This window comes from Rhipicephalus microplus, chromosome 5 (assembly GCF_043290135.1).
Source record: "Rhipicephalus microplus isolate Deutch F79 chromosome 5, USDA_Rmic, whole genome shotgun sequence".
NCBI lineage: Eukaryota > Metazoa > Arthropoda > Arachnida > Ixodida > Ixodidae > Rhipicephalus > Rhipicephalus microplus.
The window spans coordinates 7,638,526-7,663,766 of record NC_134704.1 but is presented as its reverse complement, the minus strand read 5'-3'; the positions used below and the strand labels follow the sequence as shown (position 1 = coordinate 7,663,766).

Here is a 25,241-nt window from a genome sequence, read left to right as displayed (position 1 = left end):
CGAACCTGAGTGTGACGCGGCATCTGTTCGCTGTATCCCGAAGTTCGTAGTAAATGAAACACAGCTTTTAAAGAAAGTTGCGAGTGAAAACACAAACTTTTCTTGCCCCCAAAAGTCCGTGATGCCTGTGCTTCGAAAAGCAGAAGCGATAAGGGCGGTCTTGAATTCATTTAAAACGGCAGAGTGCTCGTTCGCCGAGGCCCGTGGCATAAGCTGCATGAGGCACTGGCTCCAAAGTTTCGTCGTTCTCGCAATCCAATTCCTTCAAATCGCTCTCGCCATGTACTTCATTCACAATGCCCCAATCTGTGTATGGTTCCGCAGTGTCAGCATCATCATCGGCCGTAATTGAACCATCGCAACAGATGTCCCACCCACTCTTTCAAATCGCGGCCGCAGTGCCCTGTTCGGAAACTTCAGGCTCAGCATCGGGCCCGTCGTCCACGAAGTCGGCCTCGCGAGAACAGCGTCGCGCGCATGTAGCCGTCACCGCTGCCTACGGAATAATCACCATCTCCACAGCTGACTACCGGGACGCCCGAAGCGGCAAGTTGGCTGCCAGGTGGTCAACAGCTATGAGCAAGTGCTCCGCAACGCGGCACCTAATGCACGGATTACGCTCAAGCAAAGTGGTCACATTTTAGACGTTTTGTTGAGCGACAGGAAAAAGCGCGCTAGTCTTCCCGTCGGCCATCATGACCACACACGCACACCAAGAGTGAGCAAGACGCGTACATGCGACACACATGCCAGAACGCGTGGAACAGCTCTGGGCCCGTTTCCACTCGAAAACAAAACTAATTCGAGCCAGTGTCGCGGGCGTCTCGAAGCGGTGGAGACTGGTGAAGGGGTTGTGATCAAGAGAGGATGCAGACTTGCGAGAGAAGGGCAAGGAGTTGCGATAAAGAGAGGGGAGGATGTGGCGGGAGGGCAAACTTGAAAACCAAGGAGGCAGGTTAGGTAGCTTGCTTGAAAGGTCTGCAAAACTCGCACATAGACAAACTTGGAAAGAATGCCTGCGTGTGCAGAAGTCAAAGCATGGCCGCCGGGATAAGTGCGCGCGGCAATGTTCGAAGAATCGGCGGCCGTGATCAAAAAATCGTTTTGTTGCGCCGGTGGGTTTGCATGGCCTCACAAACTTCGATATTTCGCGATTCGTTCTGCGCACATTAACAGCCGTATTGGCGCTTCCGCACATGCGCGGTAGGCATGCTGATTCGAGTGCGAAGTGAGCGAGAGCAAGGCCTAAACACGAAACGACTCGCAAATTATCAGACTCAGTGTGGAAGCGTACAAGCGTGCACTAGAGCAGACTATCAGATACAATCGGTGGCCGACGATGTTGGCAAATGGTCTGGTCACTCCAGCCCGGCGACGCCAATGACAGTACCAGTGATCAAAAACAGGGTAGATGGCTGGCCGGTCTTCTAAAGATTGGTGGCACTGTGAAAATACGGGCCTCGTCTGGCGATGCGGGGTGCTCAGAGTAGCGGGCGGACAAAGGACGGAGGGATGCGTAACAAAAAGCAGTCGGGGCATGGAGGAAGGAAACAACTTTCCTTCCTTCATGGGTTGGGGAGAGCGGCAACTAGAGGGTCGCGGAGGCAGAGTCGGCGTTTAACAATAAGAATGTATGGGCACCTCGCCGATGCCTCATTGGTGGTCGAAATTGGTTTCCTGGGAAGTCGGCAGACCGCTGACTCTGTTCGCTGTAACTGATCAGCGGCTCGGAGACGTTCGTTGTAAGTGCGATTTTGTGCCACGAACCAATGTATATTTTTACGATCACGCGCATATTGTTCGTTTTAAGCGAAAGTTCGTTTTAAGTGGGGCCGTTATATGTGGGCTCGACTGTATCTGAAGGGGGTAAAAATACCGTTCGATATAAATGTGCGAATTTCTATACTTTTACACAGGAATTTCAAGAGGATAACTTACGAGTTCGATATACTTCGAAATTCAATATATGTGGATCCGATATATTCGTGTTCGACTGTATTTATCGATCATAACGATGCCTTGCTTGCCAATGCTGCGTTCATTCCGAATCGTAGTTGCTGCTTCCCTCATCAGTGACTTCTTTGTTGCTGTCTTCAAACAGCCTGCAATGCTCGGTGCCGTTAAGCGCATTAGATGTGCCACAGTTATTAGAAGAACTACAATCAAAGTTCCCGGGATGTTGCCCACGCTGCAGCCCCTCCAGCAGTGAGATTTTTTTCGCCCGCTGCAACGTCACGCCCGGCTTGAACATTAGACAATGACTCCATGGCTAGGACAACTTTCCTTTCATAAGTGGCACTACAATGAGGCCGCCTGTGTGGCACCTCTGAGCTACGTCACACACAGGCCTTTCGAAGCGCGACTTGAAATTACAAATAGCCCGCGGCAGCACTGGCCGCAAAGGTCAAATTTGCGGCCTCGTGTGTGTACTTTAGCCAGGTGTTGGCTCGGCTACTAATGGCTACAATACTGTCTATGTGGTGCTAGTTATGCACCACTTTTCTCAATGAAAAATGGCGTGTTTTAAAAATCTTTGAATCTAAGCCAACCCTGGAATTTGATAAAAAAACAAAAAAAAAACAATCGGCCTAGATTTGAATAAATAGGGTAAAAAAATGTATGCGGTTATGGTTGATACAGACGTAGTGGCAGACACACTCACAGTTAACTAATGATATTTGTATCTTTAATTTCTTCACACTTTCATTATTCTTAATGTTGGGCTATGTGTACCCTGTTTACTTGCTTAACAATCGCACATTTTTTATTGAAAAGGGAGCCCGTAGCTTGAGGTTGCTATCATTATCTGGGGCAGAATTTTCGGAACAGTTTTAGAATTTAGATTTGATTTTATGCCTATCATAAAGTCTAAATATCCAAGTAAAGCCCGTCTGGCACGATGTGGTGCAACTGCTACTCGCAAATGTCCAAGGGCTCGTCGCCCACCTTGATTTCCAAAGCGGCGGATGCAAACCAGTGCACATAGAAATTGAACTGCAAATTCAGCCACAAATAAAAAAAAGTGCTCTCACGCCTTCTTAGCACCATTAGAAAAATTGGTCTTATCGCCAGTCAATCAAAATGAAAGAAAAAACAGTCAGTTTCATCACTAGGGGGAAGTGATTGATTGATATGTGGGGTTTAACGTCATGAACGCGATCAAAACAGATTGCAGTGTTGTACGAAGTGAGGCTGGCAGCTCACTCTCTGATCCAATCTCTTGAAAATTGAGGAAGCGCTGGTTTAAGAGAGTACGGTCGCTCCAGGAACACTCTTCGCACATTCTTTTCGTTCTCACAGCCGCCGAGATAGCAAGATAATGCACGCGTCAGAAACAATTGCGCATGCAAACAATCAAACGTCGCAGTTTCTGCTCGAAGGACCCCCCCTCTCGTATTTTGATGCTATTAAAGGGACTCTAATGTCAGATTAAAATTTACGGTATAGTGAAAGCTCAATGTATGACAACATCTAAAATGACAATATTATCAACAACAGTGCCCTACTTACAGAGAAATTAAAGTAAATGCACAAGAACATAAACGCCGCAGTTGGACATTTTCAAAATGATCCCAATAACATCAGACGAATTGTCTACAATTAATCACTAGTAATCGATCTAAATCCACTAAATAAATGTTCCGTGCATTAAGAGACGCAATAAAATGCTGCTTGTTCGTTTCCGTTTGATTCATGGGAAAAAGAACCGCCGGACGTTACTATGGAGAATGGCGTGAGCGGTTCTAAAATTCTATTTTCGCGTAGTTACATGGGACAGGTGGTGCCATCTAGCGGGGCGCAGTTGAATCAAAAGCGTCTGCAATCGGGAAGCTAATAGCGGGAAATAAATCAATGTTCGTTGCTGCATCTGTGGCTCCCGCTGCTTTGGGTTTGCTGCTACTAGCGCAGTAAAGCCGGGCAAGGTTGTGCACGGCAACAGTGACGTAAGACGGTCCGGTCAATCCGCTTCTTGAGGCGGGTAATTTAAAGTGCGCTAACCTGATACGGAGCACTAAAATGTGATTTTATTTCAAACTTGGCCCTTCTTTGGCACAAAAGTAACACTATGAGGTTTCTCGACTGCCATTTCAACAATTAATATCGGCTTCACGGAAAATAATAGTCATGGAAAATTAATAGTTGACTTTAGTGTCCCTCTAAAGACAGGTGGGGTGTTTCCTCTCTAAGAGTACTCCGCGGTAGAAAACACGGACGGGAAAAAGACAAGGGCAAGCGCAGTTTGTCCAATGTGTCACCAATGTAGTATACAGGACTCCGCTATCACGTGGTGCGTGCTACATTGGGCAGACTGGGAAGTGCCTCAACGAGCGCTTACGTGAACACGCACAAAATGTTCACAATGGCAACGAGGGCTTCTTAGCTCGGCATATCAGTAGGTGTGGTTGCCATGCGCTGTTTAAAAATACAGTTGTATTGTACAGACACAAAGATGATCACGCGCACATGATTGTTGAAGCAAAGAGAATGGCCCAAGAACCTGACAACTGCTTGAGCAAACCATCGGTTGCCTTCCTAGATAAAGAGTTTCAATTTTTGGCAAATGGCGCATGCATGTGATTCATCTGATTTTTGCCTCGTGCTTCGCGTATATGAAGTCTGACGTTTTTTCAAATGCTACTTGCCTTCCTGTATGTCTTTCTTCTTCTCTTTTTTCCTGGTTGTTATTTATATATGCAATGCGGGATGAATAAACCTTCAGTTGATAGTCTGCGCTTGTCCTTGTCTTTTTCCCGTCCGTGTTTTCTACCACATAGTACTCTTAAATCATGTAACACCAACTGGCCCAATCGTCCACCTTGTTTCCTCTCTGTTTAGCATTGGATGGCTGGTCTAAAAGAAGGGGGATCTCGTGGGCCTCGCAGTGACAGATATAGAGTGACATGACCGCAACGATAGAAACCCCAGTGATACTGTCGGTATAATTTCTCTCGCAGTAAAAGGTAAAATAAGTCTTCACTTTTTATTTCCTTAAGGGCCCCCTCAAGGGGGGTATTACATAAGGGGTGGGGTTACAATTGGGTGACATATATACATAATGATAATACACAATTATACATATAAAAAATATACTTAAACAATATATATACATTTGTAGTTATGTACATCAACCAGATATGCATATAATTAGTAGCCACATATAAACATAAGAGTAAATTAGTGCTTGAGCTTCTCAGCAAGTTATGATGGGCAGGTGATATCAGCGATAGAACGGGGGAGGCTGTTCCACTCAGTCGACGAACGGCAGAAAAAGGACGCTGAGAAGGTAGTAGTGTGGCTGCGTGGACGGGTTACTTGTAAGTGATGCCCAGTACGAAGGGAGAGGCGTAGGGGTGGGGCCAAGATGTAGGTTGTCTGATGAAGCGAGCTGTAATAGAACTTGTGAAAAGGGTTTAGTGAATCAATGTGGCGCTGGGATGACAATGAATCTAAGCCGTATCGTGCCTTCAGTAGTGATACGCTTGTGTGATATGAGTACGATGAATGAATGAATCTTGCCGCGCGATTTTGGACTGCTTCGAATGCATTGATGAGATATGCTTGATGTAGGGACCATATCAAGGATGCGTACTCAAGTTTCGGACGTACAAGTGTTTTAAATGCTAGTAGTTAGATGTGAGGGGGTGCATGACGTAAATGGCGTTTCAAGTATCCCAAGGTTCGGTTAAGCTGAGGCAGTAATGTGCGACACATTTCCCCGAGTTTGTAAATATTCCCAAGTGTTTTCCTCGCACTTGAGAACTAGGCTTGCGAGTGGGCTCAGCGCAGCCGCCGTTTGTTCTGAAATCGCACATTAACTTTCTCCTCCCCCTAAATTAGAGCAAAATTTGGTAGCGCTCATCCTACCTAACCAGTCAGTTGCCATCTGTCATCTTGCATGTAGGGCAGTTATCTGCCCTACATGTTATCTACAGTTATCCGCAGAGGGCAGTTATCTGAAATTGCATTTGCAACGCTCAGTTGCTGCGTCCCAAGAGGATATGCGTCCAGTGCCACCAGTGTGTGGAGGCTACCGAGCAGAAGCCAACGTTCCTTGTCTGGGAAACCATGGAGTTTTGTGCCGAGGAGTGCCTGCGCAAGTACCAGAGCGCCAACGGCTCCCACTGCTCCCACTGCCACTCCAGTGTCAACCAGCTGTCGCTGGGGAAGTACTGCGTGCGCTTCGGTGCCGACATCCGGCAATTTTGCTCGGGCAAGTGTCTTGAGGAATTCAAGAGGGGCCTCAAGGTATGTCACTTTGGTTCCCTCTATTTTTGCCACCAGCCTGTTCTGTCTTCCTCGTAGACACCTGTTCCTGTGCTGAGTGGCATTGCCATTAATGGCTGTAACCAATAGACATGAAGAAGTAATGATAAAGATGCTGGGGGTCGAATGTGATTTCAACTGGGCCCCTCGTCATGACAGTCAAATACAGAGCCACGCTAGTTCATCTGCAAAAAGACCCTTCACAGGCATCATGTTGGCCAATGAATTACGTTAAATTATGTGATATAGCATGGCAGAAGAAATAACCAGTCATCACACAATCCCAATTGTTCTACTACGAGTTTAATGCTTCTCACCTAGTGCAAAGTGCTCAGTGATAAGTGGTCACCAGCCACATGCAGCATCAACAAAGTTCACATAATACCTTACAAATGGGTATCGCGTTTATCCGCAGAAAGATGAACAATCGCGTAGTGGGTGCTGTCCTACTTCACAAAAATGATGCTTTATGGTGTAGTCGATACCAAGACATCAAACACAGTTCGCCTTGCTCCAAGGTGAAGCTGTGCTCAGAATTCGCATTAGGCATTATGGTAATTGTCGGGGGATTTTTTTACTCTCCTTCATTAATGTAAGATGATTTGATAAACGATGATTGAGCATTACGGCACATTGAGCTACTACCACAGGAGTCTTCTTTGCACATTTATAGCATATCTGTTTATTTCCACACCACATTTTCCCTGGAGCGTTGGCTATTCTCACTCAAAACTATTGTAGCCAATGACTCGCATTCTTATAACTGTACTGAGGTGTCAGACTTGATGTTGCCTCTTACGTCGATTGAATGATCTATCACTCAGTCAGTTTTATTTGACCCATTTAACTAACATACCAAAGAAAGTGCACTGGTATTATTGCACTGGTTCACAACAGCATGGGCATAATTAGATTTATCTATTTATTTATTTCAGAAATACTGCCAGCCTCAGCTATGAGGCCTTAGGCAGAGGTGAGTGACACATCACCTTTACCGCGGAGACGTGGTCGTGGCACCCTGTGTAGTACTTTGTGCCCGTGGCGTGGATAAGCCTACTTGCTTTCCCGCCGCGCCTTTTTGCAACGGGCTGTACTGCGTTTGGTGTTGCCACAATAAAGTGTTGCGACTTTGAGCAGTATCGTGTTCTCACCACGGCGACGGTTAACGCGTGCCCTGCGGCTCGCTAAGACCGGACCCACGCTGGTGGCCGTACTCCTTCGGGATACGTGTACACCACAAGGTAACATATACAGTAAAAGCTTGTTAATTTGAACTGCAAGGCGGAGCCGCCTCAGTTCGATTTAACGAAAGTTCAAACTAGCGAAAGTGAACAACAATAGTACACTGCGAGTAGGGCACAATTTTTTTTTTTTTTTTTAAATCTGTGATCATGGTCTGCCTTCTTTCCTTAAAGGCGACAGCCAGCACTTTTTGCTCTAACAAGTGAATTTGGCGGAAGGCCTCTTCTCCGCCTTCTTCAAAACTTATGAAAAGACAGGTGGCATTCAATCCGGCCATGACTTCTGCAGCAGAGTGCCGCACTGGTGCTTCGTCCTCCTCCTCATCATCGTCACTGGCAGCGACAGGTTATGCACTTCTCACCTGACATATGTCGCAGTCAGTGAGTGCTCCACACACCATTGCACTTGCGTCCACATCGACATAGTCCGCAAAGCAGACGTCTTCCAAAACGTCCGCCATGGGGGGTGACGCTGTGTTGAAGCACTGGTGGCTCGTCAACTTGGAGAGCTTCGGCGCTGAAGCCACAGTGGTGAAAGCAATTCGCTATCGTAAGCGCTGTAACTTGCTCCCAAGCACGCACAAGCATGTGTAGTGCACTTGGGAGCGTCACTTGGTACTTATTGCACAAAATAATTCGTTCCAACATATGACGCCGATAAAATGATTTTAAATTTATAATTATACTTTGGTCCATGGGCTGTTCGCAGCAACCATCACAGTTATCTGTTCTTTACTTTTCTTCCCTCCCGTGCACTTGTCACTTTTATACGTGATAGTTTTTGGCGGCCAGCAATTTGAAAAATAAAGCAGTTTCATATGTCCTGTGGAGAATATTTCTCCAGCTGGCCTTGAAGAACTTTGGAGCGCCAACCTTCACACATTTTCATGTTGACGGCGTTCATTTCACCCGACACAGCACGAAAAACGAGGTCGTAGCGCTTGTGAAAACGGTGCAGCCACCCATCTGAAGCAGCGAAGTCGTCATAGTCTAGCTGCAGGGCGAATTCTGCTGCCTTTGCCAGTATGACTGGGCCACTCAGTGGTATGTCCTGCGAACGCATTTCCTTTATCCAAATGAAAAGCGCTTTCTCGAGGTCAGGATACTTTGCGGGCTGCAACCTCCTCCTTTTGCTCGCAACTTCTGCCTCTAAGGCGTCTTCAGTAGTCCTCCTATTTTTTATATAAGTAAATAGCGTCGTTTTCAGTATCACATGCTTTTCGCGATATCTTGCTTAGGAAAGAGTCCGGCGTTCACTTCCCGCAGGATATGAGCTTTCTCCTGAAGTTTTCTGGCGCGGTATTTGTCGCGGGCACACGCCATCAAGTCGGAGCAGCAGAATCGCAACAGTCGGAAGCTACTCCCAGCACCAACAACCGAGGTTTACGACGCACGCCCGAGACAGAGACTGCAGAGAAGGCTGGGCGTAGCTACGACACACCCGATTTGCTGTGAGCTGGTCATGCCATTTGTCGTCTCACAGCGACAACTACGCAGGATTTTCAAAGGTCCCGAGATTGGCGCTTAAACAAAAACAAATCTTGGAGGTTACGTAGGACGTAGAGCACGCAGCCGCCGAGAGAGAGAGATTGTGGGGGGGAGGGGGGTGAAGAGTAAGTGACGCTATTTTCTGCACTCTGGCCTCCCTGCCAGTTTCTCCGTTTTTCTCTCCACTTCCTGTCAACGCCGCCTCGTAACTCGGCAGCCGCCCTATCGAGTGACTAGCCAAGCTGCCGGCTCGGTGGCGCGTAGTTAGAATTATCTGCTGCGGAACCTACTCGCGTTCAAATTAACTGGCTTTTTAATTCATAGGCTTGTATGGAGCTTGGCCGGACCAAACTTACAGTTAGAATTATCCATAAATTCGAATTATTGAAGTTCGAATCAACGAGCTTTCACTGTCGAAATACAACAAAAAAGAAAAACATACCACGCGTAGCTACACTATTGAGAACTAGTGCATCAAAGTGAAACGTGAGTCAATTATAGCGATTTTTGCGTGCATGCACGAAAAAAGAAGTAAAAAAACAAGAAAGCAAAAAAAAAATGACAAGCATCTGCTAAAAAAAAAAGGAACTGTCATATAACGGGGCAAAAATCAGCAATGTTTCAGAATACAATGCTTTGATCACAAGCATACCATGATAATATTTTATAAATAATAGAAGGTGAGGAGAAAACCAAGATGAAAGTCATGTGGGATGCTGGAGTTCATGTTTTGCCACGACTGACTGAATATTTCGCCAGTTTATTAAATCCCCCAGACAGAGCATTCTGGTTAGTGGCAGAGCACGGAAAAATTGCTATTTAAAGGCTTTTGTTTTAGAGGAATGCTGCTTCAGTTTTTTTTTTTTTTTCGATACTCGGAATGAGTAGATCGGCAGTGAATAGTTGCTATATACAGTAGCACTTTGATACAAATTCTAAGGGAGCACGCAAAATATTCGTATCATCCCGAATTCATATGAACCAAAAGCAAGTTAAAGCTGATTATTAACACAAACAAGAACTTTATTGGGGCCAATTACTTCTTGCTAAAAGCAGTCCATGATGTTCTTTTGAACTTTCCTGCTTTCCCTGCCTCTCAATAAAGTCAGTGATGCTGTTGCTGCGCCAAACTGCGCCAAATTGCCCTGGCTGCTACACACTGCTACATTTCCGTAAAATTTGGCGAGTCTGCGCGCAGCCTGCACCAAAGGACGTGCTCTGACTTTCAGAAACGAAACTTTAGGTTCTCTTGTTGAAAATGAGATCGCGGTGCAGCTGTGTAAGACGCAGCCCGAGCCAAGCCGAACTGGGCCAAATGCTACTGTTTGGACAATTTGTGGTTTGGACGCAGTAGTGAGTGCCCGATTTTTCGCACTTTCTAGTGACTGGGAAATCGTCCAAAAAAAGATTCATGGCTTTTTATTCCCCTCAAGTAATCAAATTGCCACAGCCCTGTCTGAAATAGCTTTAATGCCTCCTAGAGTACAATTATCAGGCATTTCGGTGCACGCCCAGGCTGTCATAAATACATTGAGGGCCTGCCGACGTCCATTTGCAAATATGCGTTGCGTGATGAACGCTGCGGACACCAACAAAGTGTGGAATAATTTAAGGATTTATCACACGGAGCGTGTGGAAACTACGATGCAGAACATGAAGGGTGTGGCAGAATAGAGAAATTCTTGTCCGGACATCTGCAATGCGTGTGTGCAACTAGAAGATGCGTCACTGTACGAGACCGATTGTTTTTAGTTGTGTGCAGCACGTCGCCTACATAGCTGATGCCGCTCCTACTTGGGGCGCTTTCGTACGCATGTGTTTGTCATAAAAATGTGTTCTTGATGCCCACTCCGTTCCTGATCGCACACGGGCGCGGCAATGGCGAGCTGATTTTGTTTGCGAAAGTACCGCGTTTGTGCGGCCCGCTTAGCCGACTCGCACAGAAAGGCAGCGGGTATGGCGGCGCGGGTGAGTGATTAAATGTGTGCAGTATGCCAACAATTGCGCCATATGCACTAACAAACAGTTAGCTGAAGATGCTTATCACAAAGCGATTAAGTTTCACCTGCGTGTTTGCCGCATTGCTGCCATCACGCTTTTGAGCATTTTCGGGGCTAATTTGTTAGACATCACCCCGCTGCGTGGTGATGGCAGCCCCTTCAAATCTTTTTATCTTCCTCATCCCATAGCATTTTTGCATTGCAGCAAAGCTGACCTTTGGAAATTACTGCGACCTCGAACGGTTCTTGAAAGCGTTTGTTTAAGCCTACGAGGTGATGGACGTAGCAAAGGCAGGGACTTTAAGTGCCGTATTTACTCACGTAATCCTCGCACTCGCATAATTCTCGCACACCTTACATCGCCCAAGAAAAATACGTTTTCTTTTTTTCCTCGAGTAATTATCGCACCCCCGAAAACTGCCGTAATAATGTCGTCGGCTCCTTCCAGCCACTGATGATGATAGCCTGCAACATTCGGCGCCATCTCTTAAGCATCGAGCGTACTATTATTGCACAGAGAGTCAATCCAAGCCAAAGTAGCAAGTGTGCTTTGCGGCGCGTTTTGTATGTTTGTTCGTAATCTTGTCACGATATGGGGCGATACTGAAGCTACATGGCTGCTTTCAAGTTGAAAGTGATAGATCATGCACTAAAAAATGGCAGCAGGGCCGCTGGTAGGCCCTTCGGAGTCTACGAGTTTTGTGTTCGCTACTGGTGACGGCAGCTGAAAGCCACTAAGGCGCGTTGGGCCTGCTTAGTGCCTAAAACTGGGATTGATGGTAAACTTTATTTCATCTGAAGGAAACTGCAGACGATTCTGTTAAATAGCCATCAGCCCAATACTGACGTCCTACGCTTACCTTTTGAGGGCTCCTGTTGAGTGACAAACGCTACCGCTATGCCCGCAACACCCACAAGCTTTGCGTTTTGTATTCTGATTCTCGACTATTCGCTAGCACTTTTTGTGTCTCAAATCTTGCCTTGTGTTGAACCTGTGCTTTTATTCTTGACATAAGTTTTAATAAGTACTTCTCAAAGCTTGCTGTTAGTTGCTGGTGTGAGAATCCCGATTTGCGGCATTTTCGTTTTCTTTTTCGCTCTGTACGTTTTTGTGTAAAGTTTTCCCCACGTGATTCTCGCATCCCCCTACTTTGCATCGGTTTTCCACCAAAAAAAGTGCAAGGATTATGCGATTAAATACGGTAAGGCTGTTTCATACCTGGAATACCAGCTGAATGTCCAAAAAAAAAGTAGGACGCCGAGGAGTCTCAGCGTCGAAAATTTCAGAGGTTCTTATACATAGACGTCCATAGGGCTTGTGATGCTGTCTCAAGATCGTCTGAATTTGCTTGCAAGCATGCCTGAGACAATCTGGTGTTCGAAAAATCAACAGTCAGCTGGTCTTCGGCCACGTTATAATGAAGTTTTAAATTTTATCTTTGGCTTTGTATTCTAAATATCGTCAGGTTATCTGTCGGTGATATAATTTCTTGTTTACTCTGTTATGCTTGAATAGTGTGTAGCACATTGTAATTCTATGATTTGAGTGTCATGAACACAGTATTTAAAAAACAGCAGGAAGGGGTGGATGGAACCTTGCGATGAAAAAATTCGTTAACAGACGTTTGTGGCGGGCCAATGTTTCGACAAGCGGACTTGTCTTTCACAAGGCTAGAATAGAACAGTTCTGAGGTAGACAAGACATGTCGGAACACCGGCTTGACACAGCCTCTGCTTACGGATTTTTTTGTGAACACAATAGGGGTCTTAAAATTGACTCGAGCAGTATCTGCTCCGAAAGCCGGTTTTGCTGCTCCAAAGAGCATTTTCGTCTGCTGCAAAAGCTGCTCCAAAGCAGCCTAAGCCAGTAGCATCTCTGTAGAGTGCCACAGTTTCCTCACTCATGCCGCTTACGCTGTAAGACTCATTCAGACTTGCTATGAAAGGAGGTGAAAGCGGCAAGACTTATTGAAAACCTTCGCCACTTCAGCGGCAGGGAAAACCCGTCGCAATGTCGATACGAAAAAATCAATCCATGAGAATTCTCTCAAGAATTCAAGGGAAAACGCTGGAGTGGCCGCAGTACCACATCCGTGTCCGTCGAAAATGTTCACATTTATTCTGCCCCTCGTATACATGCCACTGCCGCCACCTTTGCTACATGATAATTTATTCCTGAGCATTAAAATTGACACCGAGTTCTATTTATGCATGCAAAGCACTGAAAAGAAACACTTTACACCTTTTTACAATTGTTGTTTCGGGAGTTACGTGAGAAGAAACGACACGAGCAGACGAAGTGGCACGGGCGGCGATGGATTGAGCCGATGGTTGAAGATAGGCCGACTCACTGCTGCTCTTTTTCTGGTGTCCGCAGTGTTTGAACCTAAACAAGACCCTTGATGAACGTGTCTTTTTCAAGGCCATGAGCTTTGTCGTGCTGCGCGGGTAGTTCGCGATTGCACTGACGCAATCCACCGCACCCGCCGATGCTATGGTCACCATCTTGAATGTACGGCTGGTTGTTTACAGCACGTGGTTTGAGAGCTAGCGCAGCCGGTGTAGCCAAAGTTGTAGCAGAAAGGTAATCCGAAAAAATTGGTCTCAGACCAATTTTTTCACGTGGGCCTCGAGGCGTCGTTTTCCGGCTACTATTCTGGCGGCGAAGCGAAGAAAATTTCGGTGAGTTTTACTGCATGCACTCTTTTCGAGACCAAGTGTGAACGGACTTTCCTCCTACAGACAAGCCGAGTTGCACCGCTCACGTGCAGCGATCATTTGAGCGTTCGTATCATCCGCAGTTGCTCGGGAAACCGTTCATATAACATTGCATATTACAGCGAAAACTATTTATTATGAGATCGAAACTTGGGTCACACGCTTGCCATAGTTATCCGCCGCCGCCGGTGTCCGTAACCACTATTGTAGTAATAAGAAAAAAAACCCTAGTACCAAGGGCACTGTGGGGCTTGCTACAGATGTCGTGCTTGCTACAGATACCGCGTTTACAACCTCATCTGTAAATTTAAAACATTTTACGGCTTTGTGATGCGAGCTTTCGCCTTTGCTGACAGTGCGCTGTCATAAGCTCGGTGGGTTTTGGTGTTGTCGATCTCCCAACCGCGAACACGAATTTCCTATCAAGCATGCTGTTTTTTGTTCAGTGCTGTTCAGTCCTTGAGTGCGGTCTTTTAGTCGCCGAACCTTCATATCTTGGGCAAACTTCATGCGACAAATTACCGAACGGCAGGCTGGCCTAATCGGCATTGGTTGCATTTTGGCAGCGGTCGCGTGCAATCAAAGTTGATTTTTGGTACAGAGTCAACGAAACTTTTTGCAGTGAGTGCGTTAGGCGAGGATGGATACACAAAAGTTAATGAATACCAGGGTGGCACGTGCAGCACTCTCGCGATACGATTGCAACGTCTTGAAATCAGGTGCGCGCCCGTAAAATCGAACGATTGGTGTTTTTCAGATTGGGACATTCCGGACATGACTCAATATTCAGTGTAATGCGCATAATCGAGGCAGTCTGAGAAAAGCAGGCGGGTAATTTCCGTGATGTTTTTGTTATACCCCCTTTCCTTTTTGTTCATTTTGTTAGCAACCCATATTTCTGAATGTTATTTATTTTTTTTTTTTCACATTCGGAAATTTAAAAGCTTGTAAGCATCACGCATTGCATGCTTCAATTCTCGGACACGCGAGCCTGTTTGCTCAACACGTTTTGCGTAGTTGCGGCCTTTCAAAAAAGGTCGATTTGGTTATAGTGCGGATATTCGCGGCTCCTGCGACTTACGTCATAAGTAGTCTGTACTGTACAAGCTTTACCTTTGAGCCTGATTTACTAATATCTGAGGTGCCGTTCTATAGCAGCTTCCTGATGTGCCGAGTGCTTGCGGAGAAATCTTCCTAGACTGAAATACATTAAAACACAAAAGTCCATAAGGCTACACAATACAATAATTCTACTTATATGTTATGAAGTGGTTTTCTTTTCCAACTTCCTTTCTTTTTTTAAACACTGTTCAGCTATTAGTACGTTTTGAACCCTTTCACAACTGAAAAAAAAAAAAATTGCCAAAATGGCTGAATTTTTAATTTTTTTTGCTCGCACTGTAGAGATTTTTGTTCTGAATAAAACGGTACCATTATTCTAATAAAATAATAAAAATATGTTTCTTTAGTTTTCTGCTTGTATAACGAGATATCACATGCGCGGTATCAGGGTCGGCAAAGCTTTGAAAGGCGAGACGCAACAGGAGGAAGAAGAATAAATTCTATTGAGAAAACATGAACAAGTGGGGCCCGCCTCGTATCGAAAAATGCAACTACAGTGGATATAGTCGTCATTGGCCTCACATGCAACCATTTTTTGTTGATGACAGGTATAGTTGTCATTGGTCATACTGCTAGAAAAGGTCAGGTCTTTTTGTTGGCTGAATGGATGTTCGCGTTGTGCAGCAGCCTTGTCACTTCCTGTGCAGGTGTGCTGCCTGTGCCAGAAGGACCTGACTAAACAGGTGGAAGGCTTTCTGGCACCAGTGGGAGACAAAGGTCACTTCAAGGACTTCTGCAGTCAGGAATGCCTTGAACGGTATGAGCGCATGAACGCATTCAATGCGGGCAACCTAGTGGCCCACAAGTGCTCTGCCTGCAACGCCGAGTCGACCACCAAGTACCAGGTGTGTGCCATGCACGTATGCTTCTATTTTATAACACTACGCAGGACAGCTGCAACTCTTTTACTACAACATGCGTATATCATCTGCAAAATATGAACAGCGAATATGGCCTGGAAGATATTTTAAATAAATTTTGAAGTTTGCGTGAGCGATGGACTCTATTGCACTATTGACACCCTTGAAGGGGCTCCTTGGGGACACCTTACTTCTCTTATGTGACCGCGCTGCTGCAAGTTATGACGTCACAGCCATCATTTTTCTTTGGTCGTGTATGCTCCAGCAGACTATTACTCGGAAGCTGCTCATGAGTCCGTTGCCACGGCGCATGAGTTGAAGGTTTTGTATTTCATGACATTGCTGTCTCGTTTCTTGTTCGAAAAAACATCTTGATGCAAATCGCGTGGCAGTTCGCTACTGTTCTGTGTGCTGACATGCTCGAGTGTTGCAAATGCTAGGTGGTAATACTTGCACTTGATGGTTTGTCGTTTTTGAAACTGAAACTGACAATGGTCGGCAATAGTGAACATGTAATTAATTATCTGTCATGTGCTGCAGAAAGCGATGTGTCGTGTTAAGACTAACAAGCCCTCAAGAACACATTGCAGCAAAAAACGCATGGCCAGAATTTTTTTGGCAGTGCCCTTTAAAACAGTAGCACTTTTTTTTTAAAGACATTTACTTGTACGGCCTCTTTTGGCATTATTCTATAAGAGGGGGGGATCATAAAGTGAATTCAGTCTTGAGGCCAGCCAGATGTAGAAGGGAGTGTATGAATTGCGTCCTAAAATCCTTTCTGAAAAAAAAAAAAAAAAAACCATTAATATAGCGATTAGTCTTGATCCAACTGGGACAGCTGATAATGTACTGTTTGTTTATAATTATAAAGTGAACAAAAGCATACAAGGCAGAGGTTGTGGCTTTGCTCTATTAAATATTGCCACTTGAATGTCTCGAAAGCTTTCGTATCGGTCATACTTGGTTTGAACGTGTCTTGTCGCAACACACCCAAGTGCTTCAGTATGCATGCTTTCAAGTTGCCAGCATTGCATAACTGGCTGCAGCGCAGACCAAGATGCACATGGTGTCACAGGTGCCTCCACTTTTCTTGGCCTCACTCTGTTGGCTTCAGTGGTTCTGGCTGATAAAAAACAGAACTATCTTTGCACCTCCTATAGATTCTGAGTATTGCAATCACTGTCAGTGAATTGTCTTGGCAGAGCCATGCTTGCTTCAAAAGGGAGAAGGTTTGGGCATATTCATGAAACGGAGCCCACATAAGAACACGGGACAGAAAGGGATCAGGACAAGCGCTTGTCCTAATCTCTTTCTGTCCCATGTTATCATGTGCGCTCTGTTTTATGAAGAACCATGCTTGCTGTTGGAATCTAGTGAAATATGTAGTGAATAGCATGAGACTGCAGCACTCTTTTTATTTAAAGAAGCCATGCAGCACACTTTGAACATGAAGGCTCTCATGAATGTGTGAGCCAAGCTTTATAACGAAGCACATGTCATAGAAATTACAATTGCATATTAGAGCCGGCTAGGCATTGCTCTTTCTTCTTCTAGCAAATTATGCAGTATACCTAAAATTAACTGTGTCACGTACTCAAAGCACATGGACATGGCCATTTGGTGATTGGAGCATTGTGAGCTTTTTAATTACTGTGGCCACCGTGATGTGCCGTGACATGCGTCCATCGCGCTCTACAGAGCACGCTGATGATAGCACAAAAAGGGAGCCACGTGTTCAGAGATAACATCATAAGAAAGGGTTCAAGGTCAGGATGTGTGGTGATGTATGAATGTTGCATCTTGTCCCCCTGTCATTCTCCCCCTTCAACTTTTTGCTTAGCTTTCAGTGTGATTGCTGGTACCCAAGCAGTTGATTCGTGAGACAATAAACTCTGACAGTGAGACGATTTTATGAATTCTGGGAAAAGTGTTGGAGTTACGTAGCGTGTATTAGCGGAGTACATAAAAGAAATAGACACGACACAGACGTAGAGATAGGTAGGCGCTTAACTTGCAACTGTTTATTTCATGCCAATCACACCCAATTTATACATCCGCGACAAAGCACAACTCATCTTGCACGTGTTCTTAAACCAAGGAACGTCATTTCCCCGTCATTTCCCCGTTATGTACAGGGAATTACAGCTTTTTGTTTGTTATACTGACTATCATACCATGTCAGAAGTGAACAGGATACCTGGGCATGCTGTATAAATGCAGCTTTCTTGTCGATGTGCAGCACTGCGGCTCTTGAACCTCTCTTTTTCTTTTTCTCTCCTTTACACACCCACCTTTATTGTGTTGCAGTTGCTTTTTTTTGGAATACGCAAGGTCAGTTCGGTTGAATGGTTTCTACATCAGGTGCTAAATTAGGATATAGTAGCTTTAATGTTCGAAGTTTAAGTTAATGCCATTGCATTGGTTGGTTTTCGTAAGCGAAAAAAAAAAAAAAAAACAGTACAGTTACTCTGTAACTATTTTGTTTGCTTTCTTGTAGGTTGACTTCAATGACGCATCTCATCGCCTGTGCAGCGACACGTGTGTGTCGAAATTTCGTTATGCAAAAAAAATAAAGATGGTCGTTTGTGAAAACTGCCACAAGTTGTACGACAATGCAGCCGACAAATGCAGTTCTCTCTACTATGACAACGTCTGCCTGCAGTTCTGCACCAAGGCCTGTGTGAACCTGTTTGTGCTGTCTCACCGGAAAATAGTGCCCTGTGCCTGGTGCAAGGTGTGTTTCAAGGCTTCCAAGGCCTCTGTGATTTCATAGCAAAAGCTGTTACAAGGATGTGATAGCAGCACTGTATTTGTTTGCCACTGCACTTGTGTCTGTAGCCTCTTCACGAGAAATAAGAAAACGTGAAGTGGGGCAAGACATTTGGGATTGGATGGCATTTGAACCGGGGTCCTCTGCATCTCAGTCTAGTATTATATAACAGAGCCACGTCGGTGCTTAAAACCCCTTCACAGAAAGAGACTAGCAGCGTAATGTCGGCCAAAGAATCGCGTTAACATACGGAATTTGGCAAGGTATAAAAGTAAAATAACAATTGGGTTGGATTGTGGACCGACTCAATGCCTCCAACCCACTACAAAGGGCTCTGCCGGAATTCTTCATTGTCATCAGCCACATGCAGCATCAACAATGTGCGCTTAATGCCTTGCAGATGGGTAGCGGGTATTTCGCTTATGTGTGGAAAGACCAAGAATGGCATAGTGGGTGCTTCTCTTGATTGATATGTGGGGTTTAACGTCCCAAAACCACCATATGATTATGAAAGAGACCGGGGTGCTTCTCTTATTTAACAAAAATTACGATTTATAGCGTAGTGGATACCTTGCATATGTACTTGTATTATTTGCTCCAAGACAGCCTCGTATGAGCTTTAGAGAGGCCACTCTTCCAGCTTTCGTTGCGACTGTGCTGCGCGTTCCAATCGGGCCTGGAGTTTTTCTCTGCTGGCGTGCTTACATGAAGGGTGATCATAGGAGTTTGGCCTAGTGACCACCAACACTTCCAGAGTGACTTGGGAAGCTGCCTAGTGCTGATTATTTTGGTGTAATAAAATGAGAGCTAACTACAAGACAGCCTACTGTGCAAGGTGCATCACCATGGAAAGATGTGCTTGAAACAAAAGCTGCACGACCCCAGTCCCACTTGACATTGCATTCACTAACAATGCTAGGAGCACAGTATAAACACACTGTCATTGATGTTTTAGCCAGTGTGCGTTGACGCTGCTGGCTGCAGTTACAATCAGTCGAGGTTGCCAACTTTCCCCAGGCCCATAGGAGGTCACAGAATAAAGATGTTTCCATTTTGATTTCTGATTATGCAGTGTAGTTTTGAAAGGTTTGTCATGTGTGATAGTTCCTGTTACATTGTTAAAGAATTGAATATTCAAAGCAGATGCAGGGATGCAACAGCTGCGCCGATTGCCCCAATTTTATACTATTCCACATTTTTGTGCCGAGCTGGGCCGAAACAATGAAATCTGCCGAAATTGCGTCATGCTGCGCCAAAATGCCCATACACTAAAGGCCACGTTGGCCCTTTGTTGTTTACATCCCCAATCGATCCAGTGATATAGGTGCCCTGACCTTTATCGTAAAATAAACTACGGCAGGACATTCGTGAAATGCGATAGACCAGATAAAGCAACAACGCCGCGTGGCTGTTGGTCCGCTGACCGCAGCAGATTAAAAGTAAAGTTAAAAGCGTATGCTGCTGTTACTACCCGCGAACAAATTTAAAGTGCTGTAAACGCCGGCGTTCCGGCATCTACATTTAATTTCCATAGCAACAGCGCATATAATAGATAAGCAGTGTCGTTGTAGGGCCAATAGGCCCGTGCCAGTGTTACTTTATCTAGTCAAACGTGCCTTGCAGGCGTGTTTGACTGCAAAGTGTTTTAAATTCTGCGCTAAACCTAACTACATCGTGAAACAAAAGGGGGGCGCATAATAAACGCAACCCCTACATTCATCCGCTGCAGTCCCGCTAACCGACATTTGGTGCCTCCTCACCTGCTGGATCTTTTCCCGTTTTTGATTACTTTGCCAACCCCCCTCAACCACCTCGGCTCGCTCCCTCCCCCCTTCGCCCATTGCCACGTGCCGTTCGTGCTGTATTGCTTTTCTTTTTATCTGTAATAAGCGCATTCCTTACATTCATCCCCTGCAGTCCCGCTAACCGACACCTGGTGCCTCTTCACCTGTAGGCCTTCTTCCGTTTTTTTATTACTTTGCCAACCTCCTCAACCACCACTCCCTCCCCCCTTCGGCCATTGCCGCATGCCTATTGCTTTTCTTTCTGTGCGCGGCACCTCCCGGTCTTATCTATGCGCCACCACAGAGGGGTTCAGGAGCAGTGGGTGTAGAGGTATCTGTAGAGAATATAGAGACATTTGTAGAGACATCGCAACTTATAAGCACACAGCCAATGAAGGTCACCAAACTGCCCGCTTCCTGCGAGCCTTCCCCCCCCCCCCTTCTTCTTTTTTAGCCTTCGTTTTTTCTTCACTCTGACTGTCCTTTCATTCCGCCTTCCACCGTGAGTGCACGCTTTTGGGCGTCCCTCGAGATCACAAGCAGATACCACTGTCGCGGTTAAACAATCGATTGGGAGAAAAGATAATGCAAAGCAGTTTTTTAGGGGGTGGGCAGGCAGCCGGCCCAGGAACAGCTATCAGAAGATAGCGCCATCAACCACCGAAGATGAGTAAACTGCTACAAAGAAGCTGTTTCCAAACAGTATACGCGTATAAAGTGCAACAAAGAAGCTGTTTCCAAGCAGCGTAAGCGTATGTAAATTGCGAAAGGCTAAGCGATCTTACTTTTTTTTTTTTGCATTACCGCATTTTTTTCTTCTCCCGAAAAAGTTTTCATAAAATTTACCCCGTGTAATAAATGCACCCCTTAAATTTGCTCCAATTTTCAGAGAAAAAAAATTGCCAGATTTCACGTACAGTGGAAATCAATGATATGCGAAGCATGAATGAGAAATGTTGATATGTCACTTTAAAATCAGCACAACGTTATGAGGTGGAGGTAAATGATGCAGTACATGCCTTCCGCATCATGATTATCATGTTTGGATGTGTCGTTTACCTTCGTCTACTATTTACGTCACGTGATACCAAATTTTGGATATGTGGTGCTAGCGAAACGGCCGCGAGCACGCTATGAGCGCGTTATGTTGTCATGTTCTTACCTGACACGCGTGTCATGTTCTGCTGAACAAATCTGTGTTTTTTAGGCATCTTGGTAAAGGGGGTTCTTGTATGTTGCTACTGAAATCTCTGCTGTGAAGAAAGCATTCACATACATAAAATTGTGTATTTTGAGATTGCTCTTTTCGACACTGGCTTGCTATGTTTTCTGTATAGTGAGTAAAAGTAAAAAAAAAAAAGGTTCATACACTCCCCCAGTCTCTCTTAGGTGTATGTATGCCAGCATCTGTTCTGTTCGCAAAACTGCGAGTCTGTAGATGGCATACAGGGATGCACAATGTCACAACAAACACTTAGTCTTGTGACTTTTCTAAAACACAAATAATCTGATAGCACATGTTGATTTGCCACTACCTGCTTGTGGTGCATTTAAGGTACTGTTTACTACTTAATATATCTCATTTTGAGTCATTTTCTTAGCATATGGCACCTGCTGAATGGGGTCATCATGTTTGCTGTACTGTTTTAAGAGTGTCTTTTTTTCGTCTCACAGGTGAAGAAATATAACTTTGACATGATCGAGCGCGTGGAATCAGCAGCGACCAGTCACCTTTTCTGCTCACTGAACTGTGTGAATCTGTTTCGTGTGAACCAGAATGCATCATCAGCACGGATCATTCGCTGTGACTTTTGCTTCAAGAGTATGCCTGCTCAGTACCACCTCACCATGAGTGATGCTTCCATACGCAACTTTTGCTCCTATAAGTGTGTAATCACATTCCAGAACCAGTTCAAAAACTTGCCTCTACTCACCACTTCATCTCCCACTGTTCCGCCTACAGCTGGTGAGTTGGTGTCTGCAGATGCATCAACCTGTCTGAACACGGTTCTGGGGCTAGTACACAATTGTCATTTGCTTGTATTTTCTCTCTTTAGTTTTTTCAAAGGGCCCCCGGCAGTGAAACTATTGTGTGAGACTTTTTTTTTACTGTAATTTGTAGCCTTGGGAATGTCTGGCAATGCTGAAATTGAATCATAAAGGCTCCAATATGTTGTATCAATGATGCTAACATCGTTAATTATGACCAAGTTTAGCATCGCTTCAAAAGGCCCATCTAAAATCATAAACTATTGCCCCATAGCAGGGTAGCGTCCGAAACCGCGTGTGCTCAAGCTTCGGTGATGCTGATTGCACATCTTTTAGATCAAAGGACCCACGTTATAAAGAATGAAGCTCTGTGGGTGCTATGAGCATGACCCCCTCAGGAAAAAGAAAGGCATTTATGGTGTAAGTAGCCAAAATCAGTTTGAAAGCAGCCCAACAATAAAGTGAGAGGGGCAATGAACAATAGCTCTCGCTGGGTGCCAGTCGCAATTTCGTGTACACCCTGTGGAGGTTTTGTGACATCGATAATACTCGCTTTTCTTTTGAAACTATACACACAGAGTCTCTGTTTACATCATACTAGTGGCAATGTCGGGATGTGCTGAAATTTAAGAATAGATGATCACCCATGCTTGCTTTAAAGCTTAATTAAGTTATCTTAAAGTGTTCAGTGTATCTCCAGTGAAGAGCAGTTTGACTGCATTAGAATAGACTAAAGCTTTTACAAGTGCCACGCAAAACTGAGAAAATCCCTCAATGAAAAAGATGGAGCTGCAGTACTCGGTGCTCCTTTTTTTTCTCTCAATGCTACTCTTCTTTATACCTGGCTGCTGACCAGGTGTTCACAGATCCATTCCCGTTCACAGCAGTTGCATTTCAATGCAGGCAAAATGCTGGAGGTTTCTCTGTTAGCTGCATGTAAACAAAAATCAGGTGGTTGAAATTTCCGCAGTCTATTACAGCATGCTTCGTAATCACATAGCAGTTTTGGGCACGTAGAACCATTGCAATTATAATTACTTTTTCTACAGCTTGTTTCACTTCTTCACCCATTAGTTTAAATTCTTGTCATACTTTTTATTTATTAAGACGGATTATTGAGCACTTTATTCCAAAATATTCTGCACATCTAGGTTTTTTTTGTCATCTGCCTTTTTTTTCAAGTACTATGTACAAAGCTGAAGTTCATTTGGCTTGTGGCAATCGTAGAGATGTACTTCAAAAAGCATGAACTTCACCCTATACAAGAAGTCCCGGAAAGGCTTACCTATATTTCCAACGTAGTTATTAATGTGATAGCATGAAATAGCTTGTTTTGCTGGAATTCTGGTGTAGGCGTGTTTAGTTGTGAGCGAAAAATCATCTTGTCCATGGCCAAAAAATCTAAGGTTCAAATAAAATAAATAATAAAAACTTTCGTATCCAAGTGAGGATCTAAGCCAGGCCATAAGCATATCAAGCAGATGTTTACTAAATTGTCACGCATCTGATTGAAAGACAGTGAAAATAACTTCCTCCGCTGGCAAATACAGCGAGAATAATTTTCATGCTTGACAAACACGCGAGTGCCTGTATGCAGGCTTCACAATACCACATGTAACATGGTAGTAAAATTGCGTGGCACAAACGTACATTTCCATCGGGCATCAGAACATCGGATTATCTTACCAATTTCATGGTTTAAAGCTGGCCACCCATTATAAAAGGCACACACATTACTGTGCTGACTATTGCCTTATGACCACGTAACGGGTGCATAGAAAGTTAGAAAACATTTTACCCGCATAATTGCTCGTGTTTCAGAGCGTGCTACCGAGTACACAGAATGCAGCCATATACGAGAACTTCACTGACGCAAGCCACTATTACCTTTATCAATTACATAGTATTAATTCACAATTTAAACTTCTTGAGTACCATCATGCAGTAAAAAGTATCCACTGAGGGTTCTAAGTAAGCACTGGGGAGAGGATATCGCTATCGCGTTAAACTCATAAGGGTGAAGCTGGAGGGTATTGAATTGAAAGCTTGAGGATATTGTGGTCGAACCCCGGACCAGGATAAATTTTTCAGCAACTAAGATGCTTTTCTGCCTGAGAAATCCTCGCGGATTTTTTTGTACATTCATGCTACAAATGGGTAACTGTCTCTTTCCCTTTCTGAAGCTTGAGGGTCCCTAAATTTTTGTTTTTGTAGCACATTGAAGCTAGCTGCACTGTTGTGGAGCCATTGCTGGTGTGCTGCATGGGATATACCGCCTTTAAAAAGCTTTGATAAAAAGTACCCAATTACCCTCGAGTTCTCGCCTCTGAGGCCCGTTCGAACTTGGTAGAGATATCCATGGCCTTACAATTTGTGTTGCATTTTCGCTGCCATCACGAACATTCGTTGCTGTGCTTTGTGTCTTTATCACATTGGTGGGCAGCAGTGTGAGACAGCTGTGTGTTTTCAGCCAAAGGCCAGGTCGCTGCGGAGGCGAGTGGCACGCCTGTGATCACCAACATACGCTCACTGGCCCCAACAACGGTTGTGCCCACATCCATGCAGTCGGCATCTGAAATGAGCACTTCGTCGCCCAATGTGGTGCGAACACCGCCCACCCTCACGGCCATGCCAAAGGTGGGACGCCTTTTGAGTGCATTCAGCTTGCACAGAGTTACATTGGAACTAATAGCTCCTCGGCAGGCACATGTCAGGTGGTACACTCACTCTTATGTGTCCATAGGAGAGCTTAGTACGTGGCGTTCATGATTTGGATTTGAAACGGAAGATCAAGACTTTGTAAGATAATAATAACTGTTACACACAGTACCTAAAGATGGCCACGTCATATCACATTGGCACTAAAGCTGGTGTTAGCTTGGATGTATGCAAATGTAGAAGCCAATCTTATGCTGACGTAATGCAAACGGTAAATGGTATTGTTATTACTGGTTACTATTACTATTACTAGTTATTACTTGTTATTGTTATTAATGGTAGAACTT

General features: G+C 44.8%; 1 protein-coding gene across 2 annotated transcripts in view; it reads left to right on the top strand.

Annotated features, from left to right (window-relative positions):
* Positions 1-25,241, top strand: part of woc (zinc finger protein without children) — a 133,936-nt gene that overhangs the window by 12,473 nt on the left and 96,222 nt on the right. For both annotated transcript variants that reach the window (XM_037426248.2, XM_037426249.2), the window contains exons 6-10: positions 5,980-6,246; positions 15,481-15,678; positions 18,191-18,427; positions 21,922-22,213; positions 24,707-24,873. In XM_037426248.2, the coding sequence (XP_037282145.2) occupies positions 5,980-6,246; positions 15,481-15,678; positions 18,191-18,427; positions 21,922-22,213; positions 24,707-24,873 (1,161 nt within the window). The remainder of the gene's footprint in view (positions 1-5,979; positions 6,247-15,480; positions 15,679-18,190; positions 18,428-21,921; positions 22,214-24,706; positions 24,874-25,241) is intronic.